Source organism: Lepidochelys kempii, chromosome 2 (assembly GCF_965140265.1).
Source record: "Lepidochelys kempii isolate rLepKem1 chromosome 2, rLepKem1.hap2, whole genome shotgun sequence".
In the NCBI taxonomy this organism is placed as follows: domain Eukaryota; kingdom Metazoa; phylum Chordata; order Testudines; family Cheloniidae; genus Lepidochelys; species Lepidochelys kempii.
In genome coordinates this window covers 215,386,028-215,413,731 of record NC_133257.1, presented here as the reverse complement: position 1 = coordinate 215,413,731, position 27,704 = coordinate 215,386,028, and the positions used below count along the sequence as shown (strand labels likewise).

General features: G+C 41.0%; 1 protein-coding gene across 4 annotated transcripts in view; it reads right to left on the bottom strand.

Moving 5' to 3' along the window:
* The window catches only part of DGKB (diacylglycerol kinase beta), a 510,469-nt gene that overhangs the window by 440,033 nt on the left and 42,732 nt on the right, over positions 1–27,704 (bottom strand). For 3 of the 4 annotated variants that reach the window (XM_073333808.1, XM_073333809.1, XM_073333810.1), the window contains exons 1-2: positions 5,223–5,307; positions 3,720–3,987 (exon numbers count right to left, since the gene is read on the bottom strand). The exons of the other annotated variant lie outside the window; for it this stretch is intronic. In XM_073333808.1, the coding sequence (XP_073189909.1) occupies positions 3,720–3,789 (70 nt within the window). In that variant the 5' untranslated portion in view covers positions 3,790–3,987; positions 5,223–5,307. Of the gene's footprint in view, positions 1–3,719; positions 3,988–5,222; positions 5,308–27,704 lie in introns of those variants that run through there. 4 annotated transcript variants of the gene reach the window in all.

Below are 27,704 nucleotides of genomic sequence, written 5' to 3'. Positions count from 1 at the left end.
CTGGATCACTCAGTTGGACTAAGAAATAAAGAAACAAACAGTAAAAGGTTCAGGAGCAAAGAGAACAAAGACAGGGGCAAAGAGGTGATCACTTGTGAAGGTTTAATAGGAAGAGGTATACCTTGGTCTTCTACTCCGTGAGTTATAACTTGTACGCATTTCTCTACGCTTTGCTCTTCAGGATTTGGCATCTACTCTATTTTCATAATCATAACATGTTCAGAGAATAGTTTTTTTTAATTTTTCTTTTATCTTCAGTGTTCTAAAACCAATAAAGGACAAGCCCCCCACAACCTTCCACTACCCCTTCTTCATAAGAGTAGCAGCTATGAGAATTTAACTTGATCAGACTGGAGGAGACAAAAGAATAATTATAATCTGGAACAATTATTATTTTTTAAAAGTCATTAGCTACTGAAGAGACAAATCTGAATTAAAATGTACTTTCACTTCCACAAATTCACTTTCCTTCTCTTTAAATGAAAGTTTGTGTTGCTCCACAAATAGACTTTTGAAGCAGAAAATTAATTAAAAATGGAGACTGTAATGATCTTGGGGTTCATTAAATAACAAACTAGTGAATGAGAAAGAATAAAACTTTAATAAAACAAACTGGAGAGCATCTCTGGTGACCTCAGCCATGGGGTGTCCCCAGCGCCCACCTTCAGGGCACATCTCCAAATTCCTATGTTCAGAATACTGTCCTTATGAGGGAGCATCTCTAAATTATAATCTTCTACAAACATCTCTCTACAGACACCAGGAGAAGGAAAGATCTTAAACTGGAAATAAAGTGTTGTCTCCACATTGGGAATTTCTGTAGCTACTCTTAGTCTATTTGTTTTTGTAGTGCGGAAAGGAGGCGTTCAAAACTGTGAAAGTCACTGGCCCTGCATGACATCATCCACTAAAAAAATTTTAATAGATAGTACAGAAAGCATTATTTTAATCTGATACCACATTCCTTCCACTATATTGCAATGACGGCAATCCCCAATGTGCTACTTATATAGGTCCTATCCACAGTTGGATTCTAAGGACATGACAGCTATAATCATATTTAAACATAGTAGTTGAGAGATGTACACTTATTTCCAACTTCTGGGTAACTTTAAGTGACATTTCTTGTGATTGTGAGCAAATGAGGAGGAATCTGGGTGAATACTCTCCTTTACCCTCAATCCACACTAATAGAAACTGGGAAAGTCCTTAAGGCTTAGTCCTTGAGGAAGCAGGGCCTTTGTTTTAGGGACTACATTCACTGAGCTATCAGTCCTCACCTCTAACAAAGCTAGGATCAAGCTATAAACTAGACCTAGGTGAAATTTTTCATTCAAAGCTTTTTTTCAGTGAGCAAGACAGTTCAGGTCAACTGAAACATTCTGAAAATGCATGTCAATTTCACCAAATTTTTTACATTTAAAAAAATCTAAATGTTTTGTTTCAACCATTTTGAAATGAAATGTTTTGATTTTTTCTATTTGTCAAAATTTCTTTCAATTATATTTAAAAAATATTAAAAAATTGATATTGAAATGAAATGCTGAAGTGCTTTAAAAGGTTTCTTTCAATCTCCTGGTGCATGTAATACACTACCAAATATCTAAAAGGGTTTAGTGTACCATACCAGTTACGCCAACACACTGCAGTTAAAATAGTCTAAAGCATGATTTTATATTATTGTTCTCAGCCAAAAAAAAAAAAAAACACCCTCCCAAAAAAAAAAAAAAAAAAAACCCTGTTCACCCTGTTTTGCTGTGGAAGCATTAGCCTGATCTCAGTGAGGATTGGTAAAAGTGTCTGACTGTCCTATCAATCACTAATGGCTTGATCCAAAATCCATTGACCTCAATGGGCTTTGAATCAGGCCCCAAAGGAGTACTATATGCATTAGCACTAACTGAAATAAAAACTGTAAATGTTATCTTTCTCGATTACAAACTACTATACCTGTTAAGAGTTTTCAGAAAAGTTAAAATTATATATAACATAATTTAGTTAAGATTTTAGAAAATTAAGCTTATACATCAAATTAAATGCAAGAAACTGCAAATGCTAATCCCATGTCATAGTCTGTGGCTGGCAAGTGAATCACTGATATATTTTATAATTTTCATAAATAACATCTCAAAAATATGATGTTATTCATAAAAATGTTTAACATGCCGTTTGAAAAAAAAAACAATTGGAGCTTGTTTAACCCTTTCTCAGTTCCCATGGAGATATTACAGTATCCAATATGTGTTTTCATTTCATATTACAAATATTATTGTGGATCCAAAAGCACGTAGCTCTGGCACTATTAATTTGATTCTTGTGCTGACTGACTCCCTAGAACTCTCACTGTGGCAGTCAGCATTGTTCTAACTATATATATATAGCGGTAATAAAACCCTTTAATATATATATTGTATCATTCCTTATTACTGTTACAATATTACATCTGCCAGCTCATCTAGACTGTCAAAATATTTGTGTATGTTTCTATTCTTATTCCTTCAGTAACTGTTAAATCCATAAGCCCAAACATTCACCTTGTTTAAAGCTCAGTTCTTTTACAATTTTTATCCTTCTGAGAGTGGTATTTGGTACAAGACTCATATTTAGTGTGCACTGGAAACATATCCTGTAATCTATTTCTGCCATAAAATATCTCCTCCTCTTTTCTCAACATTAGTTTTACTATTTTCAGTAGTTGGATTCTGAGTGAAATGGTTCAAACCCAGTCAAAGTTGTGAGATACTGTGAAAATATTGTACCGGATATTTAAGTAGTGTTTCTTATGAAGCTACACATTTTAAATTAAGAACTCTTGAGCACACTTTGAAAAATGTTCTTACCAGTGTCCTCATCCAGTGAGAACACTTTCACCTGGTTAGAGTTTCAAACCAAGGGTTGTATCTGGCAGACCCAATACTCTCTTGAATAAATTATCTTTACTGTGTGAGAACTTTTATTACTGATACAAAGCACCTGGAAGACATAACATCCTTTTGTTCCATACAACCTCAGATTGGGTAAAATAATTTACTTTATAAAATCCTAGTCCTCCCACTAAGGCATGCTAACAGATTCCACTGAAAACAACAGGAGTCACACACATTCCTATTTTCAACACTTTCAAATCCCTACTGTATCTTCATGTGTCTCAACACTGGAAACCATCCTCCTGGTAAAGAACCGGATATGCTCCTTTTAAAATGAATCAATATTTCCCTGCATCCACCAGAAGCTAATGCAATAGTACAAGCCAAAATGCTTGTTTCACTGATGGCTGAGCATGCTCTCTCTACACCACTTCCAAATCCTACATGCCTGTGAAGTGAAACAGTAAGCTTAACACCACATGGCAGGCAAATTGGCTTCCAGATAGTCCACAGTCCTTTTGGCAGAGGTGTTTCATACCCCATCCATGAATAATCAGTATAGGTAGATCTTCCCAAACTGAAAACCCTCTATGTTCATAAAAAACTTTTTAAGCCATCTATGCTAAAAAGATAATTTACTTAGAAACCAAATCTTTGGGGACAAAGTCTAATTCAAGCTCTTACATGGTAATGAATAAAAAATAAATACAATTCAGTCACCGTAGAATACAAATTTAACATGCCATCATACAGCCTCAGGACAATCTTTTGTGTTACATTTCAATTTGAATTAGACTTAATGTTGAATTAACAGTGAAATTATGTAGAAAATTTCAAACAATAAGTACTTACATTCTGCATACTTCTGAAGCTGAGAAAATTCTGAAGGACTGAGGTTAACCCACTTCTCCCGGTTCATCATATTGGCGATAAGGCTCCTTATTAAATATCAGAAAAATGTGCCATTTGACCCAGGTGTTAGTCGCTTGCAAATTCCACGTAGTTTGGTAGTTTCAATTCACAGTGCTTAGAGAGTTTATGAGACATAGAATCAGTCTATATACAATGTTTGATGGTATAAACTGTTTTGAATATGTGGCTTCAATGACGAATTACAGCACTGTTAAAAGAAGAGGGGAAAATAATTAAAATATACATACCAAGTACAAAATTGGTACAACTTTTGCTAATAATGATGAGATTAATAGTTGTTCAAATATATTAATATTCTAAAATTACTACTATTCTATTTGTATTTCCAAATCTCATTTTTCAGTAGCTATGTAAATGCTAATTAATTTTTAAAATTATGATTATAATTAGGGTTTTAATCTTCATATGCCATCTCTAAAAAAACAATTGTTAGTATAAACATAGTTACACTACGATGGTTCAATTCAGGCAACAGGATAAAACTACTGCCCAGTCTCAATCCAACTTTATGCAGTTTTCATCCCAATCAGACAGGATGGCATGCTTACTAATGGGGGGTACACTGGATGGGTAACAGTAGTATTAATTGAGAGAGTCGGGCTAAGGTAATGATGAAGATGGAATTTAGACAGAAGAAGACCACTCTTTCCCTTTCATCATGTCAAAGAAGAAGAGGAAAATGAAAGGAAGGACAACATCAGGAGAGGTTGGTGCACTAGAAAAGAAAGACAAACAAATGTATCTAACAACAGACAGCATCTCTTTTCAGTCTCAGATTTGATTACTGTATCTGGGTAAACCAATTCAGAAATCAAGAAGAGAAATGAGCAAGAGGGTAGGTCTAATTCACCTAATGTAAGATAATTTTTTTAAAAGTAAGGGTCATTCCTAAATTAAGTTATTTTTATACATTGGTGCAACACCATATCACCTTGAAAAATTTTGAATCCTGAATTACACTGCAGAATGTCTGATCACATTTAGGGCTTGTCTACACTACAAAGTTAAGTCCACAAAAGGCAGCTTACATAAACCTAACTATGGAGGTGTACACACTACAATGTTCCTCCCACCACTTTAACTTGCCTGATACGCTGACCTAACAAAACCATCTCAAGGAGAGGTGCAGAGCTTAAGGTAACATGGTTAGAGCGACACAGTGTCAGTGTAGACACTGCATTGCTTATGTTGCCCTAAGTGGCCTCCAGGAGGTATCCCACAATGCCCACTGAGACTGCTCCGATCACCGTTTTGAACTCTACTGCCCTGCAGCCAGGTACACATGTAGACGGCTCTCTCTTTTAAAGCCCCAGGAAGTTTTGAAATTGCTCTTCCTGTTTGCTCAGTGTGAAGAGCTCACATGGCAGGCTCAGCTGGGCAGTAGCTGGCTCCATGCAACAAACAGGCTCCTGCCTGGAGTACCCGGGTGGTAGTGGTGGATCTGCTGAGTTTGTGGGGAGAAGATGCTTTGCAGGCACAGCTCCACTCCAGCTGCGGGAACTTGCTCAGGGCATGGAAGAGAAGGACGACGATAGGAACACGCAGCAGTGCTATGTAAAAAACAAAAACAAAAAAACAAACCCAAAGAGCTGCAACAGTGATAGCAGAAGGCAAGGGAAGCAAATAGTCACTCCAGTGTTGAGCTGCAGACAAGCTGCTTCTACAAGGAGGGGACTGGGGTCAGGTGTTGGTATATGGGTTGGTATATGGATGGGGGCTCTGGGGGAAGATAGAAGTTGGGGTCAGGGTGGTGGTATGGGAGGGAAATGGGGAGGAGCAGTCAGGGTGGGGGCCAGGGTGCTTAGCCTCAGGTAGTGCGAAAAGGGGGCATGGTTTTAAGGAAGAATGAAAAAAAAAAAAGAAAACAGATTTAAAACTTCCCCTGGAACAAGTAAAAATGGATACCACTGGCATTCACTTTTTCATATAGATGTAAACTGCACAGTGTTTAATTATTGATGGAGGGTGGGAAATTGGTACAATTTTTGTACACCTACTGTACATTATTCATTAAAGAAGAGAGATTTACTTATCCTGAGGAAAGTTTTTGTGTTAAAACAAAATCCAGTTTAGAAGATATTTTTAATTTAGTAAACATGATACCTTAAAATAAATTGCAGCATTACATGACTCTGTACAGTGTTATTAAAAGTGAGTCAGTGTCATGTGGAGAGATACTGTATTTCCATTGTATTGCACATATTCAGAATTGGAATGAACTTTTGTTATCTGGACAACATGACTCGGATCTCTACCTCCACAATGATCACAGTGGTCTCTCACCTCTTTCAAAGGAAGGAAGGAAGGAGACTGAAAAGCAACCAGATGTCAGAAAAAAACTGAACCAGTGCCTCCAGTTTCAAGAATCTCTGTCTTCCCACTACACCTGTGGTTACATTTGCTCTGATATACTCTTTGGAATCTATTGCCTCAGTTCTCTATTGGAGTGGTAGTACTGAAATATATTTACAACAGAATTCATCAGAGCTAGTAGCTGCAGAGAAATCATAAGGATTTATTCCCCTTTGCTTTCTCTTTGCATAAGTGCACATGTCCTGATATAGGATCGTAGGGAGGGAGGAGGAGAGAAGTGTACTGCATGTGAGTTACAACACTCAACAACAAATCATTAGATAAAAATGTAAATAATCTCTATCTGAAACAAATTTGTGTGTTTGAGGTTTGTTTTAATTCTGACTGAAACATTCTTCAATCATACAAAGCTTAATTAGAAAAGAAAAAGCATTCCAGAATCCAGAACCTCCCGACATTCTTCCGCTCCCCCATTCCATGCATCTTCCAGGGCTGAACCAGTACCCAAGGCACTCCACCCCGCAGGAGATTAAACACAATGGACAGCCACACCTAGCTGTGAGCGCCTTGTTGGTGTATGTGCTTGTGAACTCCCTGTTCCCTCCCCTTTAAAGATACCTTCCTCTGCATGTATGAAGTTTACCTCAGAATTACATAGGTATGTTTGCATGGGTGTGAAATTTAAAAAAAAATTACTTATGAAAACTGAATTTATCTTTATTATTCTCCATCACATGGTGGCTGCTGATTACATTCACTGGACAATAGCAATAGGTGCATGTGCATTGTTATAGTCAGGCACACACAGCCATCATTACAAGGTTCATAGCATGGTGCAAACAAACAACGTCAGGCTCAGGTCAGAAACACACATTACTGTGGCTCATTATTAAAATGCTCCTTCAAGGCCCCCTCAGCCGAATAGCCCCCCATTGATCTCCTCTTATATCCCTGTGGTCATAATGCACAGCACAATACTGAAGAGCAGTGCAGGATCCATGCTTTGTGATAGAGATGGCTGGCTTGCAGGTAACCAGGGCAGTTGAAAAGCAGCTGGATGCCCATGGAATGATGGGATTGAGAAACCTGCATCATGAGATCCTGAACCTGCCCCCATGAGGCATTGCAAACGCTTCCCAAAACAGCCTGCAGCCAGTTGAAAAGTGGAATACCTTCTCACCATGCACTACTCTCTGTATCCATGCAACAGCTACTACTGTGGATGCGCTCTGCCAAAACAAGGAGCGTAGTTCAGACATGCAACCCCGGTTTAATTACGGCGTCAGCGTAACTTAAGTTGACTTAACTTTGTAGTGTAGTCAAGGCCTTAGTGTCACCTAAATGGCAAACTGTGTAGCACTATGATATCATAGAATAACAACCAGGTAACAATGTCTGTCCCTTTGTTACACAAGTGATCAAAATGTATTGACTGATGCATAAGTGATTTACTTTATGGGTATCTAAGAATAAGTATGTTAATAGCCCTAAACATGCTAATTTTCTATCTCGGGAAAGTTAGAAAAATAAGAACAAATGCCAAGAAGCTACTGTCTAAATAGCATAAAAAGGTGTTTTGTTTTCAATTGAATTGTTTTTCCACCTGTGCTCAAGAAACAATGGTGCAAATAATCACTTTGTATGGAAAAATATTCAGGAGAATAAACATGCTCTAGAAACGGCAGAAGTTTATCTATGGGCAGTTTCTTTTGTCTCTCAGGTTGGAAAGCAACCATGGGTAGAGGGTATCTGTGCAGATTCTGGACTCTTCCAGAGATGGCTGGGAAATCTATACGAAATGCAGGATCCTCTCCCCAAAAGTATCATGGTTCTCTTCATAGCCATGCTGCCACTGGCTGACTCCTTAGCCACCCCAACCAGTTCACCATACAGAGGAGTTAATGCTCCAGCAACATTTACTCAAACATGGACTTCCCATCAGAAACCAGCCATGTCCAGGGGAACTTTGCTGCTGAGTGCATTTACTCCTTGGTCATGTTCCTTGCTGTCATAAATATAAAGGGAAGGGTAAACACCTTTAAAATCCCTCCTGGCCAGAGGAAAAATCCTCTCACCTGTAAAGGGTTAAGAAGCTAGGATAACCTCACTGGCACCTGACCAAAATGACCAGTGAGGAGACAAGATACTTTCAAAAGCTGGGGGGAGGGAAAAAACAAAGAATTTGTCTGTGTGATGCTTTTGCTGGGGTCAGAACAGGAACAGAGTCTTAGAATTTAGTAAGTAATCTAGCTAGATTGCGTTAGATTATGGATTTCTTTAAATGGCTGAGAAATTAAGTTGTGCTGAATAGAATGGATATTCCTGTCTGTGTGTCTTTTTGTAACTTAAGGTTTTGCTTGAGGGATTCTCTATGTTTTGAATCTAATTACCCTGTAAGGTATTTACCATCCTGATTTTACAGAGGTGATTCTTTTTATTGTTACTTCTTTTTTACTGTTTCTCCTATTAAAATTCTTCTTGTAAGACCTGAATGCTTTTTTTCATTGTTCTTCAGATCCAAGGGTTTGGGTCTGTGGTCACCTATGCAAATTGGTGAGGATTTTTACCAAACCTTCCCCAGGAAGTGGGGTGCAAGGGTTGGGAGGATTTTGGGGGGAAAGACGTTTCCAAACAACACTTTCCTAATAAAATAAACCCAGATAAACGTTTGGTGGTGGCAGTGGAAGTCCAAGGGCAAAGGGTAAAATAATTTGTACCTTGGGGAAGTTTTAACCTAAGCTGATAAAAGTAAGCTTAGGAGGTTTTCATGCAGGTCCCCACATCTGTACCCTAGAGTTCAGAGTGGGGAAGGAACCTTGACACCTGCCCATCAAAATAGACCCATTAATCATTTGGAATTTCAGCAGAGGGTGGCGGGAAAGGGAAGTGGGGGACACATGCCACAGTGACACACATGGGTGGGCAGGATCGAACCTGGGACCTCTGGAGCTTAGTGCATGGGTCTACTGCATGAGCTAAAAGGCAACTGGCTGTCAGCTAAGGCTATAGAGCAGACTCAATCTCATTCTCTCTCACAGTGGTCTCACTGCCACTAGATAGTACAGAACACCACACCCAGGAGGTATATGGGTTACATTCACACCCATGACAATATGCAATGGAAGATCAAGACAAGCGCAAAACCAACACTATCCAGAACTGAGGCAGACTGGAGTAGAATATGCCCACAGGGTGCAGCTATTGATGCCAAATACTTAATATCCTAGTCCTGAGTTCCTCGGTAGAACATTTTCAGAAACAAAGTATTAGCAATATTGATTATATTGACATGCCTGCTTTTTGAAGCATTAGCCAGTTTAAATCCTGCACAACACACTATACACAGCATAGTCTGAAGAGCCAAAGAAAACTAATTACAGTGAACAAAGGCTAGCAGTGCTAAGAAAAAAAGAACTAGTAGCTACTACAGTAGTGAAAGTTGAAGGAATTGTTCATGCAAGCAAACAATATGAATTTCAATATGTTCAAATATAAAGCTGTATCTAAGAATAAAGAATGTAGGCAATGCTTATACAGAATCGAGATGCTATCCTGAGAAGCAGTGACCAAAAAAAAAACCTTGGTGGTGGGGGGTGTAAAATCAGGGTGGATAATAGCTGAATATGAGCACCCAGAGCAACACTGGGGCAAAAAGGTGAATGTGATCCTGAGATGTATAAACAGGGCAATCTTGGCCAGGAGTAGAGAGAGAAAATTTAGGCTTGGACAGATCTAAATTAAATCGATAGCTGTCGGTAAATGTCGATTTCCACTAACACACTGAAATCGACAAAAACAATATCCATCAGCAGCAGCTGGTGGAAATGTAGCCTCCTCTCACACATGGCTTCTGCCGGGATTGCATTCCCCCAACCTTGTAGCAGAGCAAGGAGCCCTCTGCAGCCTTGCAAGGCTGTGACAGCAGAGCTGCAGAGGGCTCTCTGCATGACCATGGGGCTGGTGACACTGGATCCATGCAGATGTAAGGAAGGCTGCGATCCTGATAGGGCAGAGCAGAGACTGCTGGACCAGGGCAGAGCGGAGGACGAGCTCCCATCCATAGGGAGCTGAATGGCTAGGACAGGGGCGGGCAAACTTTTTGGCCTGAGGGCCACATCAGGTTTCCAAAATTGTATGGAGGGCTGTTTAGGGGAGGCTGTGCCTCCCCAAACAGCCAGGCGTGGCCCGGCCCTCGACCCCTATCCAACCGCCCCTGCTTCTCGCCCCCGATGGCCCCCCCGGGACTCCTACTCCATCCAAACCCGCCCCACTCATTCGCTGTCCCCTGACAGCCCCCTCGGGACTCCTGCCCCATCCACCACCCTCTGCTCCCTGTCCTCTGAGTGCCCTCAGACCCCCCCCGCCCCTGACTGCCCCCCCACCCCATCCAACCCCTCCTCTCCTTCCTGACTGCCCTCCTGGGACCCCTGATCCCATTCAACCACCCTGTTTCCTGCCCTCTGACTGCCCAAACCCCTATCCACACCCCCGGCCCCTGAACACCCCCCTCGAACTCTCCTGCCCTCTCTCCAACCCCCCGCCCCCTTCCCGCGCTGCCTGAAGCACTGGTGGCTGGCAGCACTACAGCCGTACAGCTCAGAGCACCGGGTCAGGCCAGGGCCCTGCAGCTGCGCTGCCCCAGGAGCTCACAGCCCCCACACCCAAAGCATTGAGCCAGCGACGCAGTGAGCTGAGGCTGCATGGGAGGGGGAATATCAGGGGAGGGGCCGGAGGGGCCCATGGGCTGGATGTGGCCTACGGGCTGTAGTTTGCCCACTTCTGGGCTAGGACCAGAGCCTTCCCCATACTTTGCACTGCAGGGATCGGGTGTCACTAGCCCTGCAGCCATGTGGGGAGCCCTCTGCAGCTCCACTGTCACAACCCTCACTCATTCACCAGCCAGGAGTGGGAGGGTAGGACATCCCTGGGCAGGAACTGTTCAGCAGGAGGGTGGCCTCCCTTGTGGCTGGGGGACCATCCTCTTAGCATCATAGAAGATTAGGGTTGGAAGAGACTTTAGGAGATCATCTAGTCTAGTCTTCTTTGCAGCCCTGGCCAGGAGTCTCTGATCTACTGGACCAGGACCGCAGCCTCCCACAAGCAAAACTTTAAACAAAAAAAATATTTTTTTTAAATCTATATTAATCACCAATTTTTATATGTAACACCTCTGTATTTTGCACTGGTGAAACCACTACGGGAATACATTGTATAGTTTTGGTGTCCACAATTCAAGAATGATGTGGAAAAATTGGGGAGGAAGAGGATTCAGCGAAGAGCCAAGAGAATCATTAAAAGGATGGGAAAACATGCCTTATAGTGAAAGACTCAAGGAGATCAATCTATTTAGCTTAACAACGAGAAGGTGAAGAGTTGGCTTCATCAGTTTCTAACTACTTACATGGAAAATAGAAAAAAAACCTCTTCAATCTAGCAGACACAAGTCAAAACAAGGTCCAGTCACTGGAAGTAGAAGCTAGACAGATTCAGATTAGAAATAAGGCATACATTGCTAATAGTAAGGGGTAATTAACTAGTGGAACAACTTAGAAAGGGTTGTGGTGAATTCTCTATCACTGGAAATTTTTTAAATCAAGATTGTCTGTTTCTCTGAAAGATATACTCCAGTACAAACAGGAACTAATTTGGGAAAGTCCTATGGCCTATGTTATGTTCACAATGGTCCCTCCTGGCTTTATAAATCGATGAATCTAAGAAATATAGATTATTGATATGGACATGGAAACAAAGAGATACAAAGCTCATCGTATGGTTAAACGTGGAGGCGGCAACTTTATTTAAACCAAGTTAGGTTAGCCACCCCAAACTACATGGCACAGTTGTTCCAGTGTGGTTCTCAGTGAGTACCAATGTCTGTGGTACTGCCAACCTGAGAGCACATATGAGGGCCAGGTCCCTATGTCGCCATCCAATCAACCAAGGGATCCTGACTGGAAACCAGAGTTCCAGCCCATTCCCCTCCTCGACGCTGGAAGTAGGAAAGATAAGTGGAGCCAAACACGGTGTGAGACATAGAAGCAATGCCCTTCTCAGGACCAATGCCCAAGCAGACTACTGGGTTACAAGACCTCAGACTGGACCCTTTCTAACACATCAACTGCACTGGAACCCTCCAAAGTTGTAACAATTGTAACTTATACCCCCCCAAAACCCAGCCCTCCTGGATGCCAGATGGAAGTTTTGGCAGCAGCAGTTTGGCAATTTTGGCATATGGGAAAATCTCTTCCAGACCCCAGAATTGACAGTCAGTCTAGCTCTCAGCATCACAGGAGATCAGATCCAGCAACTAGATTAAGGATGGCAAGGGTGGGGCTGAAACAGGGAGCCCACAATGGCTACTTCATCAAAGCAGTAGCACCCTCTCTTTCCAGACACTCCAGACACTAGTCAAACACTTCCAGCACTTAATGGTAGCAGCAGTGAGAGATTCCAAAGTCTAGGCTCAGATGCAGCATGTGACACTCCCACACATACCCCCACACCATGCAGCACGAGGAAGGGGAAAAAGGGAGAGGAGAAAGAAGCAGTCCCTCTCCCCCACCCCATGCATGCTAAAAACAAGCAGAAAATGGAGGGGCAAGCAGAGGAAGTACATGGAGCACCACCCCAGCTGATCCTGATTGAGATATTCATTCTCTCTCCACTGCTCCTGGCTCACCAAAGCTACACTCAGGTTAGTGAGGTGAGCATTTACGCATGGATCAAGAAAGAATCATTGCCATCTGATGAAAATAAAAGTTATCTTTGTTCATGTAAATCTCTGCTTGGACTGAGTCCTTGTCCTGTTCAATTAAAAACCAGAATCAATACAAGCTTTACAAATAAGACACATTAAAGATAGATTACTGTGTCGTTCATATTCTCAAATTAAAATAAAATGTGGGATAGAAGTGAAAGAGATGGCACTAAAATGATGATTGAACAATAGTAAAGATTGGTTGGAGCAAACACAGTGGAATGGAAAAATAGCAAAATAATTGTGGATGATGGCAGTTAATGGTAATTTATGTCAGCTCTCACAGAAGCCAGTGCTAAATAGTAATGAGTCAACTTCAATAGCAAAGAAAAGGGGAAGAACTACATTAGGCGGAACTGACATTTTATAAGATAGCTACAATTCTAACTTGGGAACTTCAGTCATTGTGTCCGATGAAGTGAGCTGTAGCTCACGAAAGCTCATGCTCAAATAAATTGGTTAGTCTCTAAGGTGCCACAAGTACTCCTTTTCTTTTTGCAAATACAGACTAACACGGCTGTTACTCTGCAACCTGTTTTATTTATATGTCAAAAAATAACTGAGATCATCAGGGAATTTTTCATTAAATGACAGACTGGTTCTGATTGATTAGGTTTTACTGAAGACAGTTTTATTTTTAAATAGCTGATTCATGTAATTTATTATGCTGTTATCACATTACTGCTGGTTTTCTGAATTATATTAAATTCTTCATCTGTACAAATTAACATTAGTGTATGTTGTATCATCGTAGCTTAGTTCAACTATTTAATAAAGATACTTAATTTGAAAAATCTGGCATTAGCATTAGTGCCCATGACAAGACAGTGACTAATCAGGGATCTTAACTAATTGCTCTGTCCCTGTGCAACTAGAATGACTTTATAGTTGAACATTCTATGAAGGGGGATCATCATGTGCCCAGTCCATGTATGGGGGTACCTTTCACATACATACATCTCCCACCTCATATGTGCAAGAGGTCTCTGCCATCTCTGAGACAGCATGCCATTCTCCCAAAAACCCCTGAAAGGCTCTCCACTGATTGGAGACTAACAAGGGAGAAGGGGACAGGAACTGAGCAAACAGGGGGAGCAGTGGGTAGACCAGGTGTGGGGCCTGGGGAAATGCACTTGGTGCCTATCCTGGGGCCAGCAGAGTTTTCACGGAAAAGCTTTTAGACTTTGGGGCTATATCTTTTCGACAAAGCCCTCTCTGATCTGTTTTAAGGAGAGGGCCCCTGAGGCAGCTAGGACCAATGAAACCAATTTGCATGGGTTGAGTGATCCTGGGGAGGCAAATCAGAGGTGCAAGGTCCCTATAAGTATGGCTCTGCCCTCCTGCGGATTCCTAACTTGGGGTCAGGTCTTACAGACTATCACATGGTGCAGCAGAATAACATGGAGGAATCTCTATAAGGAGAACCTCATGGAGATTTCCTCTCTCAGTCCTCTCGCATGGGTTTCACTCAGAAGGAGCAATCCAGCCCTATATAAGGAAAGGTAGCATTCCTGCAGCTCTGTTACTCTGTTTTCATTGTTAAGTTTTTTACAGTGAAGCCTTCCATTAAATATAGATGATGTTGCTATAAAAATCTTGTGTACCATAGATTATACAGATAGTGGAAACCTGCCAAATATCCACTGATGCACACTTCTCCTCAGTTGTATAAGTCAGATCAGATATAAACATTTCCGTTCAACAAGAAATTTATTTCATACAAATGGGTTGGGCTTCAGTAATATAAATCAACATTTAATTTACATTAGCTTTCTTGATGAAGTTTCAACCAAAATACATTCTTTGCACTTTGTTTTAATGTTGTTCCCCGAGGACCTTATAGAAGTCATGCAATGAGAGAAATCTATCCTAGTTTACCAAGTGGAAAGCCATCACAGTGACAGCACAACAACAAATGGGAAAAGAAAACAACCAAAGCATTAATCAAACATGACCCTGCTTGTTGGCAAGCAAAATACTGATTGTCTGCATTTTACAGATATAAACAGTGCATTTACTTCTCCATGCAAAGGCGAATTACTTCGAAGAAAGCAATATGGTATACTCTTAAAATATACAGGACGTCAAATACTAAACTCTACCGATCCTCTAAGAGTTTGACCTATTCCAGAATACATGGATCTCTGCCATCATTTTGTTCACATAAAATCTTTGTTTAGGTAACTTCCCAGTCCTCCTTGACGAAGAGCTTAGAGACAAAGCAGATCCTACAAATAAGACAAATTGAAGACCTAATATTACTAAGGCATCCATTTTATTACAATACAAATACAAAAAACTTCCTCTGGTATCTCCTGGTCACAACGTATCTTAAATTATCAGTCTCCAAATAATAAAATGTCCCAGAAATTGGCCCTTGAATTTACTCTGTTGTCTCTATGACTTTCCGCTATATGGAAAGTCTTCCCATCTTCTGATGATGCAAATTCTCTCACACAACTTTATTCACAAACTTTCCAGTCACTTACTCTTCAAAGGGGAGGGTGGGCTTGATGGTAATAGAAGAAAAACATAAGATAACATAAGAACAGCCATACTGGGTCAGACCAAAGGTCCATCTAGCCCAGAATCCTGTCTTCTGACAGTGGCCAATGCCGGGTGCCCCAGAGGGAACGGAACAGGTAATCATCAAGTGATCCATCCCCTGTCTCCCATTCCCAGCTTCTGGCAAACAGAGGCTAGGGACACCATCGCTACCCATCCTGGCTAATAGTCATTGATGGATCTATCCTCCATGAATTTATCTAGGTCTTTTTTGAAGCCTGTTATAGTCTTGGGCTGAGTGAATGGTTTGGTCAAGAACATAAGATTTTACAACATAAGGTTTTACAGTGTTGTAAGTAGGCATCCTCCAAGTTATAGGAAAAGGAAAGAAGTGGGATGATCTAGGTCCTCTGCAAACTCATTTCTCCCCATTCCTGCAAACCAGTGAGCCCCAACACTACCCCCCCCAACTAAAAAGGAAAATGACTCCCATTCCTTTAGCCAATCATAGAAACCTATTCCAACTTTATGCTTTTGAAAGAAAAGAAAAAAAGAGAGAGAACACACCACAGAGGGACAACAATTTCTCTCTATGAAACCAGTTACTCCCCCACAGCATGACTGATTGGTGGCTTTCTTGAGTAACAGGAACAAATAATATATCAGCAGAATGTTTCACCCCTTAATTGCTATGGAGGCTGAAACAATTATGCATTTCAAGAATTGAACTTCTCTAAACAGGGCTGACTCAAAGTTACTTGAGGCCCTCTGTGATACCATTGTATTGACCCCCCCTAACTTCACTGTCCAAGATTCAGTGTGAAACATTTTCATTCACATCCTTAACATGCCTGCTGGGGGGCAGCCTTCCCATAGAGGCTGGGCTGTCAGGGATGGTTCCAAACTGATGTGTGTGTTTGTGAAGAAAGTCATAGAAACAGCAATCACGTGTTTCTTGCTTCACAGGAGGAGACATGGTGGGGTGGGGGGGAGCGCAAGAGAGATGATGAACTTGTGAAATGTCTCAGGCAAGGCAACAATAAGGGGAAAGAAATCAAAATCCCTCCAGTGGCTCAACATTTTCACCACAGTATACTTGGTCAGCACAAAACAGCTTGTGTTCCATGTCACACAGCAGTGGAGCACAACCAACAAACATCACCTCCTGAGGTCCCTTCCAACCCTGATATTCTATGATTCTATGATCACGCTGGTCTTTTAACCTGCTCGTAGGGCAGGGCACCTATGACCCGTGAGTCCCTTTGCCTGCAGGTTTGCCAGCACTGTCTGAACCAGCCAAACCTCTGTAGAGCGAGGCCTGGACTACACAAGGGTATTTGCAAAGTCCAACCGTTTACAAGAACTTCTATTTGCGGGGGAGGGAGGGAGGGAGCTGAAGTGCTCCAATGGACTCTTCAAAATAGTCTTCCATACCAGTTTAAGAATATCTATTGGCCAGCAGATGCTGGCACAGATACATTCAAGAAATTATCTTCTATACTATTTCAGACAAGTCAGTTGAGAACACAGAGAATTTCCTTATACAGACAGTGTCTAAGCATTTTTCTTTAAGGAATAAAGATTACCATTTGCAGGTTTGTCACACAATAAAAAATTGCATATATAATGAACAGTAGAGGAGTGATTTAGTCCTGAATTACTATAACTTCCAACTCTGAAGCATATTAAAAATGTGCAAGGTTACCGATTACATTATTTCTGCTCTATTAATTAAGCAATATTGATCAAAGAAGGTGGTATTTCCTGGGAATGAATGACCAGCTCAGAGGAATGAATGACCAGCCCTGCACTGAGGTTGTTAGTGCCATACAAGTTATACAGGGGGCGGGGGAAATGTTAACAATCCTTGAAAAGTCCTAGGAGTTCTTTCTGGATTTGTGTATGTGAAATCACTGATGAATGCATCACACCTTACAATTCATTTGGCAGTTTCTAGAAAATTCATGGCTACAGTGTTGATGAGACTTCACCTGCCAATTACGTTTACATTATGCGCTATGAATGAAATACTAATCAAAGGCATTTACCACTCCTCTTTTTGAGGCCTGATTTTATTTGCCTTTTTTTTTTTGTAGTCACAGTTTTCATAACCCCTAAGTGAACACACAAATGTTAGAAGCTGCAACTTTCTCTTTTGTTATTTATAGAAGAAAACACATTAAAGAGCATTCACTCATTTCAGTAATACATACCCAATGTACTGAGGTATGGAGTGAGATACACAGCTGGTATGAATTGGAATTCCTCTACTGAAGTCAATGGAGCTTTGCTGATTTTTACCCACTGAGAATCTGAGCCATAAAATTTATCTGAATGCCTTTGACACAATTAACAAATGTGCATATTGCCTGACAAATGTACACCCTGGAGTGTGTTACTGAGCTTGTTAAAATGTCCGTTTAAATTTTTAATATTACAAAAAAAAACACCCACCCAGTGTATTCCTCAGAGAAGCAATTACTCAAATGCTCTTTCTTAAATTATTTATTTGCAATATATCCAGTAACACTGGAGACACGTGACATAGAAAACATATGTGACACGTTAAGAAGAACATTTGAATTGGGGAGAAAATATTGCACTGTTATAGTCCCAATGGTTAAGAGGAATACTAACCAGAGAGACCCTGATCCTCCACTCTAATATATCAAGTTTTATGTCTGTGAGGAGAATCAGACCTGGTATGATGAATAAAATCATTTAACACTTAATTACATTTTAAATGTAGAGGTGCATATTTACAATGTATCTTTCCCATTATGGTTATAGTGAAATAATTTGGGGTGCATCACGGTACAAGTTTTGTCTCTCTAAGCTTCCAAATATTTTAAAAGCTACATAAGCCAGATCCTAAGTAACCTAAAAAAGGTTTTCCACTTCCATTTATTCTTGCTATGTCCAGGGTGTTAAGGTAAGCTTTTTGCTAGGTCAGGAAGACTACACCTGAATGCCTAAGGATTGCTGCAAAATATAAAACATTTTAAAAAGAAAAAATAAAATCAAAGGAGGAAACTTCAGAGGAACAAAATAAGCACATAAATGTACTAACATTGTTATAGATTCACAAAGCTTCTCTTGTCCTTTGGCTGGTCTTCCTTTTAGACAACACAACTGACTCAAATAAATATAATTCCAGCATGAAAGATGCCAGTCTAAATCCCCCTCAGCCCCCCATTTTACAGGCAAACAATACTTATTCAAAAGCTTTTCCAAATAAGCCTCAAGGGACTTGTTTCCCAGAGTTCAAACTCCTGGATCAGAGTTTAAAAAAAAACATTTATGTAAATATGAAAAGTGAAAGCATGACGTTTGACGAGCAAGTCATTTTTTTTTTCCCATTTGTAGGCAAGTGCCAGTCCCATCAGAATAGGTACTGTTCACTACAGGACAAAATTCTATGCAGTTGTAGCTGTTTTGGTCCAAGGATATTAGCGAGACAAGGTGGGTGAGGTAAGATCTTTTATGGGACCAACTTCTGTTGGAGAAAAAAGTTGGTCCAATAAAAGATATTACCTCACCCACCTTGTCTCTAAAATTCTCTCACTCTCACACACACACGTTCTCTCCTGATTTAACTTTTTATATGTAATCAGTGGGTCTACAGAGAGAAAACACAATGGGATTCAATCTCACCAAAAAGTGGATAATAAATTATTTAGACCAAAATCTGTTAATATACTGCAAACGACCTATTTCAGAAATGTGGGATATGCTGGCTGGTTCAAATGACTCTTAAAATGAAAGACTGCTGAAGCACAAAACTTATGACCCAGCCTCAGTTAATGAATGGCTGGCTGCAAGTGATTTCTGATTTGCCTGTTACCAATGACATAATTTGATAGGTGTATTATAAAACTGTTGTCATACAGAGTGCTTTGCACTGCAGAACATTAAATAAAAATTTCTGTTGTATGGACCAAACATTTTTCTATGTTATGAGTTTGTCACTCTTTCCCTAACCCCAAAAATAAAGTTTCAAAAGTACAGAAATACTGGGAAATAAATATCTTGGGGTCAAATTCTGCCTTCAGATATATATGTGTATAGCTCTTCTTTAGGTCAAAAGGAACCACCCATGTATATCCAGGGAAAGAATTAACCACATATGACAGATGTTAGTTACACTCAGTGGTGAAAGTGAGGCGGTACGGGCCGGTACGGCGTACCAGTAAGAAGCCCGTATGTAGCCACGGCAGCGCTTTAATGTTGCTGCCCCTTTTGCACCCCACCTTCATCGGCGGCCCTGCCAGTAGAGTTCCTACCTGCAGGGCCACCAACGGGGGGAAGGGAAGGGGCAGCAACATTAAAGTGCTGCCACAGCAAAGGACCCTGCTTAAAGCACTGTGGGGGGCAAAGGGAGCAGTTGCCCCAGGGCCAGCGATTTAAAAGGGCCCGGGGCTCCGGGCGCCGCTGTTGCTACCAGGCCCTTTAAATCACAACTAGAGCCCCGGGTGGCGCGGGCCAGGCAGTGTGGAAGGGCTGGCTGTGGGGGACACTCACCCTCAGCCCCACCCCTTCTGCCCGAGGCCCTGCCCCTTCCGGGACCCAGAGCTGGCCCCCGTACTGGTAAGTCTTCGGAGTTACTTTCACCCCTGGTTAGCACTGCTTAACATACTATTAGAAGGTAATGAAATACAACAGCAATGTAGGTGGTAGAAGAAGCTATACAGAATTCAATCTAAATGCTAAATTCTCTCTCCACTCCTCCCATCCCCTTCACAGGGTGTAAGTGTGTGCAATGCAATATTTTGCTTCAGTAGGTTTTTGCTGGTGGTGTTTTTTTAGTTTGTTTTCTTGGTTTAATTTATTTTATATGTACACACTGTTGGGTGTTGATACTAGAGAAAGTTAAGTTGAACAAGTGTTCCTTGCACTTGGTGTTCCACAGTGTCAGACCGACCCTCAAAAAAACCCCACCTTTGTCTCCTGCATAGTTGGGGTTAGTCCTTCTTTGAGCAAGGGGTTGGACTAGATGACCTCCTCAGGTCTCTTCCAACCCTGATGTTCTGTCATGCCTGAGGTGCAGTGTTGTTAACTACACTCTTCATCCCAGAGCTTTCAGTGATCTTTTAGACATCATAGGCCCAGGCCACTAACTGCCTTGAGGATAAGGCCTGAGACTCTAACCCAGATTTGCTAGTCAATGGGAAAATGTAGTCAGAGGTAGTCCTTGTTGCAGAGGAGAGGTGTTGCAATGTTCTGTACTAGTTGGATTTTCCTAAAGGGTGATGGCTCCAACTAGGAGGAGTCCGGTGGCACCTTAAAGACGAACAGACTTATTTGGGCATAAGCTTTCGTTTATGTCCAAATAAATCTGTTAGTCTTTAAGATGCCACAGGACTACTTGTTGTTTTTGTGGATACAGACTAACACAACTACCCCCTGATACTTGGCTCCAAGTATAGTGTATTGCTATAGTCCAGAGTCAAGATGTGTATCACGGAGGTTAGATCGTTGTCTGTTGGGATAGAATGGAATCTCAGACAGCTGGAGATGGTTGAATGTGTTACTCAGGGATGTTGCTATGAGAGAGCTTATTGACAGTACGGACTGGATTAACTAATTGTGGGTGTGTATCTTCAACCCAAGGAGATGGCACTGTGACAGTAGCACCTCAAAGTGCTGTTCACTACCCACCAGCATAACTAAGTCTTGCTCGGTTTCAGCTTCAACCAGTTGTTCTTCATCTGAGTTGATCTCATCCAAGCAGTGGGTTATCTTGGTGGGAGTAATATGGACATAGGTGGTGAAGACTAAGCAGAGCAGTGTCTCATCTGCATATTGCTGGCACTGGAGCCCATGTCATCTTACCAGTTCATCTCTCTAGTTTGGATCTTTTAAATTCTATTTTTTTCCCCTGTATGTTTTCCCAGTTGTGTGTTTATCTCAAATATATCTTATGATTTTGTTATTTTCTAATTTTCCCAGACAGACACAATGGAACTGCAGTTTAAGAGTGTTGCAGGGCTGCTTTACCCAGTCTGGCTTCAGACTTTGTCAAACTGTCCATTTAAATTTTTAATATAAAAAACCACCCAGAGCATACTCCTCAGAGAGCTTCTGCCTTAGTTTCCCTTCAGTTCCAGCAGCTTATCACCTGCTCATGTCTCTACCACATGTAGACTGCTGGCTTGTCTCCCTAGCCCATGGAGGACTCACAGCTACATTCAGAGTCTTTTTTCAGGTTCAGTTTTATTCTCCAATCACAAAAATAAGGCAATATCAAACACCAAAACACTTCTTCAGCCCACACTGGGATACAGCTCCCAAGGGCTTTTCCCCTTTGCCTTTCAGTCCCTCCTACTGCAACAGCCCATCTCCCTCCTTCATCTCCTCCTGCCACTCCATCAACTGAGCGCTCTCAACTCATTATAGGGATCACTTGTCCATCCCTTTCCCAGCTGAGTCTGATAAATTGAACAGAGCTGGCTGGCCCCAGGTCCCTTGACCCTTAAAGGGACAGGCTACCCTGTTACAAGGAGTTAGTGCTTGCTATTAGCAGGTAACACATATAAAATGCACCTCCCAGGCTGTTTTATGAGCCATCAATTGTACTAGTCTACTTCAGTATTTCTGCCACTATGCAGAACCTCTGTGGGCTAGTGGAGAGATCTCTGTAATAAGAAAACCTTTCAAAATCCAGTGCACTTGGGAACCTCCATTTCACAACAGAAAAGGTTTAGTCCAACTCTACTATACTTTCATCAGCATAAATGCAACCATAAAGGATTAAACCAATAGCTGTTGCCAAAATGGCCAAATCAAGTCAATCCTAGCTATTAAGATGGTGTATAAGATCTACCCCATCCTAACTCATTTTTTCCCTGGCTTCTTGTCTGTCAACTAACCAAGAATTGACATGATCTCTCTCTATCTCACACATACGTATAGCTAGATCTTCCACAATACTTTCACACAGGTGGAATTCAGTCAGGTTCAGGTTAGAATATGGAAATGAAGGGGGCGGGGGGGAAAGTAACTCAAGATTTAGGCCTGCCTTTCATTGAAACCCAAGTGCAAAGCATAAGGCACCTTGAGTCCCAAACTCAAAACAAAACTTTTTGTGGCTCCTGAATAAACACAAAGATTGAGAAACCAAGTTTTGTGGTTTGTTCTGCTTTCACTGTGAAACTTTGTGCAGGATGTCACATGGTGCAATACACATGCTAGCTCCTCCTGATCCTTAATTGGCTGAGTCTACCATACATTATCAGGACAGCAATAACAGTTGAGTGTAGGCTAACACAGTGGAAGGCAGTGTTTAGAACACTTCTGTAATTCCACAGTATCCATAAGCATCAAAAAAGTCCTAATTTTAACTATTTGCAGAGTCATTGTCTTTGTACAGAAAGGAGGCAGGCATGGACTGGAGATACAGAGGCAGAGGATCTGACTGGACTTTGCCTCTGACAAAAATTGCAACATGTGAGTTAATGTTTTAACACTACTTCAGGATCCTTGAACGAAAGATGCTAGCAGTACAAAGTATTTACTCACATCATTACTGGGCAGGCCTGAACACAGGCTGTACAAAGCATAGGCCTAAAATTTCAGTCTGTTAGGTTATTTTTTCTAATCTTTTCATAACTGAGGTAAAATTTAAGTGCTCAACAAGAATTTAAGTGTGTCAGCAGCTGCATGGGAAGCCCCGCACGCAAAAGCCATAATACATTCCTCATAGAGAATTTATTTTGTGACTCAGTGAGATAACTACATTGACAAAAAGACAAATCAAGCTATGTTGTAACTTGTGTGCTTTCAAAGTTGACATACAGCATGATGCACCTACAAGGAAGTCAAAACCAGACTTTGGGACAGATGTGACATCATAGAAATGTAGGACTGGAAGGGATCTTGATAGGCCATCTAGTCTAGTCCCCTGAATGGAGACAGGACTAAGTATTATATAGAACATCCCTGACAGATGTTTGTCTAACATCCAGTAACAAAGATTTCATAACCTGACTAGGTAATTTGTTCCAGTGCTTGGATCTCCAGCATCCATCCCTCTAACAGGCACTTCTGGTATCTCCTCATAAAACATGCCAGAGCTGCTGAAGAAAAGGTCAATTTGAATTTGAAATGCTTGCCAGGAATAGACAGAAGGAAAGCAGGATCAGACTCAGCTAATGAACTGCTCAAGAGAGAAGCTGATGCTGACTCTGGTGACATTATGATATCGCCTGACGAGTGAAGCTGATGAGTAGACAAGTATAGAGGATACTAATAGTTAAGGTGGTAATAATGTATGGCTAAAAATATGATTGCTCTCAGGAGGAAACAAGTGAACTGGCTACTCTTTATTGCACTATAATGTTTTATAATCTCCATCTAGTCTGAAAGGAGGACAAGGGCAAGAGAAAGACGAAACTAGGAACAGGTAAATCAGGTAAGATGCAAGGAGAGAAAAGATAGATAATTGCTATCAGTATTGCATGCTGAAGTGGGAGGCACAGCATACCCAAACACCAAAGCCAATAAAGACATAATAGATGTAGACTTTCCTTAGGACCAGATTCAGCCATCCTTACTCCTGCTATGTCGTACCTTGCTCCACAAATATTTCCATTGATTTCAGTTAGTGAGTGATTACTTCGAGTGAGTAAGGGTAGCAGAATCTGGCCCTTAATGATGATCCAGTATCCAATCAAAATAGTTGATTGGTTGGTTGTGTCTGCAACAGATCAGCCAAGATGTAGATTAAGACTGCAGGGGCTTCATGATTTTAGTCAAAACTTACGGAGCACATATGCTGCTGCATGTTGGAACCCAGCAGAGAGATGAGGTCCTTGGAGAGGAGAACCTTGCTAATAGATAGGAGGGCTGGGACTAACTATGGAGGAGTGGGGGTCTGATGGCAGCTGAAAACTATTAAGGAAGGAATCACGACCTGCACTGTATGAGTTATTGCCGGTAGTTCCCAGATGAGTTAAGTTAATAAAGTCGAGGCCTAATTAAACCACATCTCTTGCATCTTGTCTTTCTTCCCGCACATCTGGGACAATAGCATAAATAACACCAAATGGATGGCAGTGTGATACTACTACATTGATTCTTTTGTTAAGTGAAGAATTATATAATTCACCCTTCTAGACCCAACTCCCACGCAGAGTATCAGGGATAAAAGCAATACCCAATTACTATGTATATGTTACCTACATTATTTATGTGTGTATTTCTATAGCAACAGCACTAGCATAGCTGCAACCACAAACTCATTTCTGTTTCACTAGGACTATCACTTCTCTCTCTCTCTCTCTCTCTCTCTCTCTCTCTCGGGGGAAGGAAAAAAAGAAAAAAGAAAAACTTTCTGCTTCCAGTCTGGGCTCCATTTTCTTTTTAAGATGAAATGTTGGCATGTGTCCACTGCACTTGACATATCACATTCAACTACAAAAAGTCAGCATGACAGAAACAGAGCCTACACCAACAGCAACTGATTCAGAGAGTCCCTGCTGACTCAAAGAGCATGGCAGCTTTCATGCTTCAATTCATGACACACTAAAACTAAAATACACTAAACAAACTAAAATACAGAACTCTATTTTAATGAATGTCACATAAGTTTTAAAGAGTGGTTTGGGGGCTTTTTCCCCTTGTTTTTTTTCTTTTGGGGGATTGTTTTGTTTTCTTAATTAAAAAGGTCCTATTATAGGAGATGGTTTCTAAAGTGGTACTAGATAAGGTTTGCTATTAAAGTCTAACATAACAAAACTTTCTCATTACTGCACATTAGTTCAATAATTACATTATTCCAAAATTCTACAAGAATAAGGCATCACTAGTTTTAGGAACTGGATTTTGAGCCCACTCCACATGAGAGCATCCAATCACTTTACACTCATAAGAGTGCTTAACAACATTTTCCACAGCAACATGCATAGTTTCTTTTGCCTTACATTTCATTTTCACTGTAGGAATTTAAAATCATAGAAGATTAGGATTGGAAGAGACCTCAGAAGGTCTCTGTTATTTTACAGTTAAACTGTTTAGTACCAATCAAATAATAAAAAATGACAAATGGACATTTATTTCTATTTTTTGAAAAGGCCATGTAAGATGGACGGGGGAGAGACTTTGGAAGGACATACTGGTGATTGAAGAAGCTGGTAGGTACATGGCACAGAAGGTTACAGAAGATTGGCTCAAATTATACTTTAGTGAATACTGTTTCATTGCACTGTATCTTACAAATAGGGTTGTTGTTTACAAATTCAGTTTTGGTCTTTGTATCTAAAGAGAGATGCTAACTATGAAGACCTTGTTACTTCAAAGCTAGCCATTATACCAGTATGTTGTATTTTATTCTTATTTGTTTTTCATGTTAAGACTTTGTGTAGTTCAGACTATACTGAACACAGTTACCACTGTGTGCTTCTCTCTCATTCCACCTCCACTAGGAAGTTACTAAAGGTTGAGGTGTGTAAGGAGAAGGCCATAATTGAATTGTATATTACAAATATTGTACATAATTTAAATCTTACAGAAGAAAATATAAATGACATTGTCTAGTCTGAATAGTTGTTGTCTTAACAAGCGGATTGGTTTATAAGCATTATTCTCTACCATTTGTTCCTGACTGTATCCATAGTACTCTATCACTATAGAAGTTTTCAAATGAAATGATTCTTGAAAGGCCATTTGGATGGTCTATTTGCTTATCAATATGCACAAATTTGGCATGCATAACTCCCTTACAAAATGATTTAACCGTGTAAAGCCCTTTTCCACCAATGGGAGAATAAACTCTCATGTGTTCATTTATCATAACAATTAAAAGAGGGGTTTGGTGCTGCTTCATACAATGATTTGTTAGGAATCAAAGCTTCAATTTCATTTTTTAACATACTGGAATATGCAGAGTGGATTTCTACTCTGTATAATAAAAGAAATAAACATACCACAATAGAGCTTCCTCTTTCATTCTTTGTATTTTAATGAAAATGAGGTCTGGGTACAGAAACAGCAAGAAACTTATTTTATTAATAGCACCACCTGTTCACAATTTGTGAACAAACATTATAATTCTCCCATATTTACTTGTTATTTGAAACACTTGCCAAATAACTCTGATAAGTAATTCTTGTCATGCAGATTGTGCACAAACTAGGGAGTGCACAAAATATGAGCTGTACAGAACACATAGGTCAAACAGTAGGTTTCTTCTGCCTGGCTGGATGAGTGTCATTTCATTTTCTGTGAATGTTCTCCAAAATTCACTAAAAGTTTGCTGTTTTTGTAAGCGTCCCTAAAGTAAATCTGTCTGCTATGTTGTTTCTGGAAGGCAGCCAAAAAAGGGACAAAGCACACAAAGTGAATTTGTTTAAAAAGTTCAAATGATTATTCACAGGAAAGTTTTTGCTGAGCCTGCCTAGCTGTGGTAATGAGCTACCCTCTTTATACTGATATTAGAAATAAACAAAACAAAGGGGGATAGCTGACATGGAGCTAAGAGCCTGGAGGATTTCACTGTCTGAAAAACTGGACATGGACATAGAGAGAGGAGAGCAGCCCAGGAGCATGAGCATGACATACAGGATGAGATGCTGTGGATTATGAAGGACCAGACACATTGAGGTGTCTGGTTGAACTTCATGAGAAAGAGCTTGAGGCAAGAGTCCCTCTGGGGCCCCTGCAGAACGGCCTACAAACATCACCATATTCCCCATTCCCCAAAACATTCCAGGAGGCGATGCAGTGGGGAGTTCAGTACCCCTTCTGTAGGGGCAAGGTTACGGAAGATTGGCGAGGAACTAAGTGGTAGACTGAGTATGTGACTGGATGTAAACGGAGGAGGCGGGCAGTTTCAATTAACTTTGTCTGACAGACCTCGCCAAAAGATATTGTAGCATTGCTCAGCACATTTTTGCCTGTAAACAAGTCAGTTTATGTAATAAGCATAGATCATACATGTAAGAATGTAACTGGCTGTTGATCCTATGTAACCCCAAGATAAGCATGGAGAATATAGTGCCGCAGAGGACTCCCCCGGCAGAGTCCTGCCTGGTCAGCTGTCCCGAACAGCCAGAGTCCCCTGCAGCCCCTCTGTGTGTCCCCGCTCAGATTGGAGCGTAAGTTCTTCCTTCCTTCAGTAAAGCATAGTTTAGGCCTGAGTGTCCTCCTTTCACTGGTATCTTCCCCCCCACCCCACCCCACCCCAGTCCTTGCGGGCACACCTTCCATTCAACATCAGCAGAGGGTACAAAGGACAGAAGGCGGCCATTTGAAGACCTTTGATGGGCAAGAATACTGTACTTTCATAGACAAGCTGACTTGGTTTTTCCCTCCCAACATCATCACATCATCTG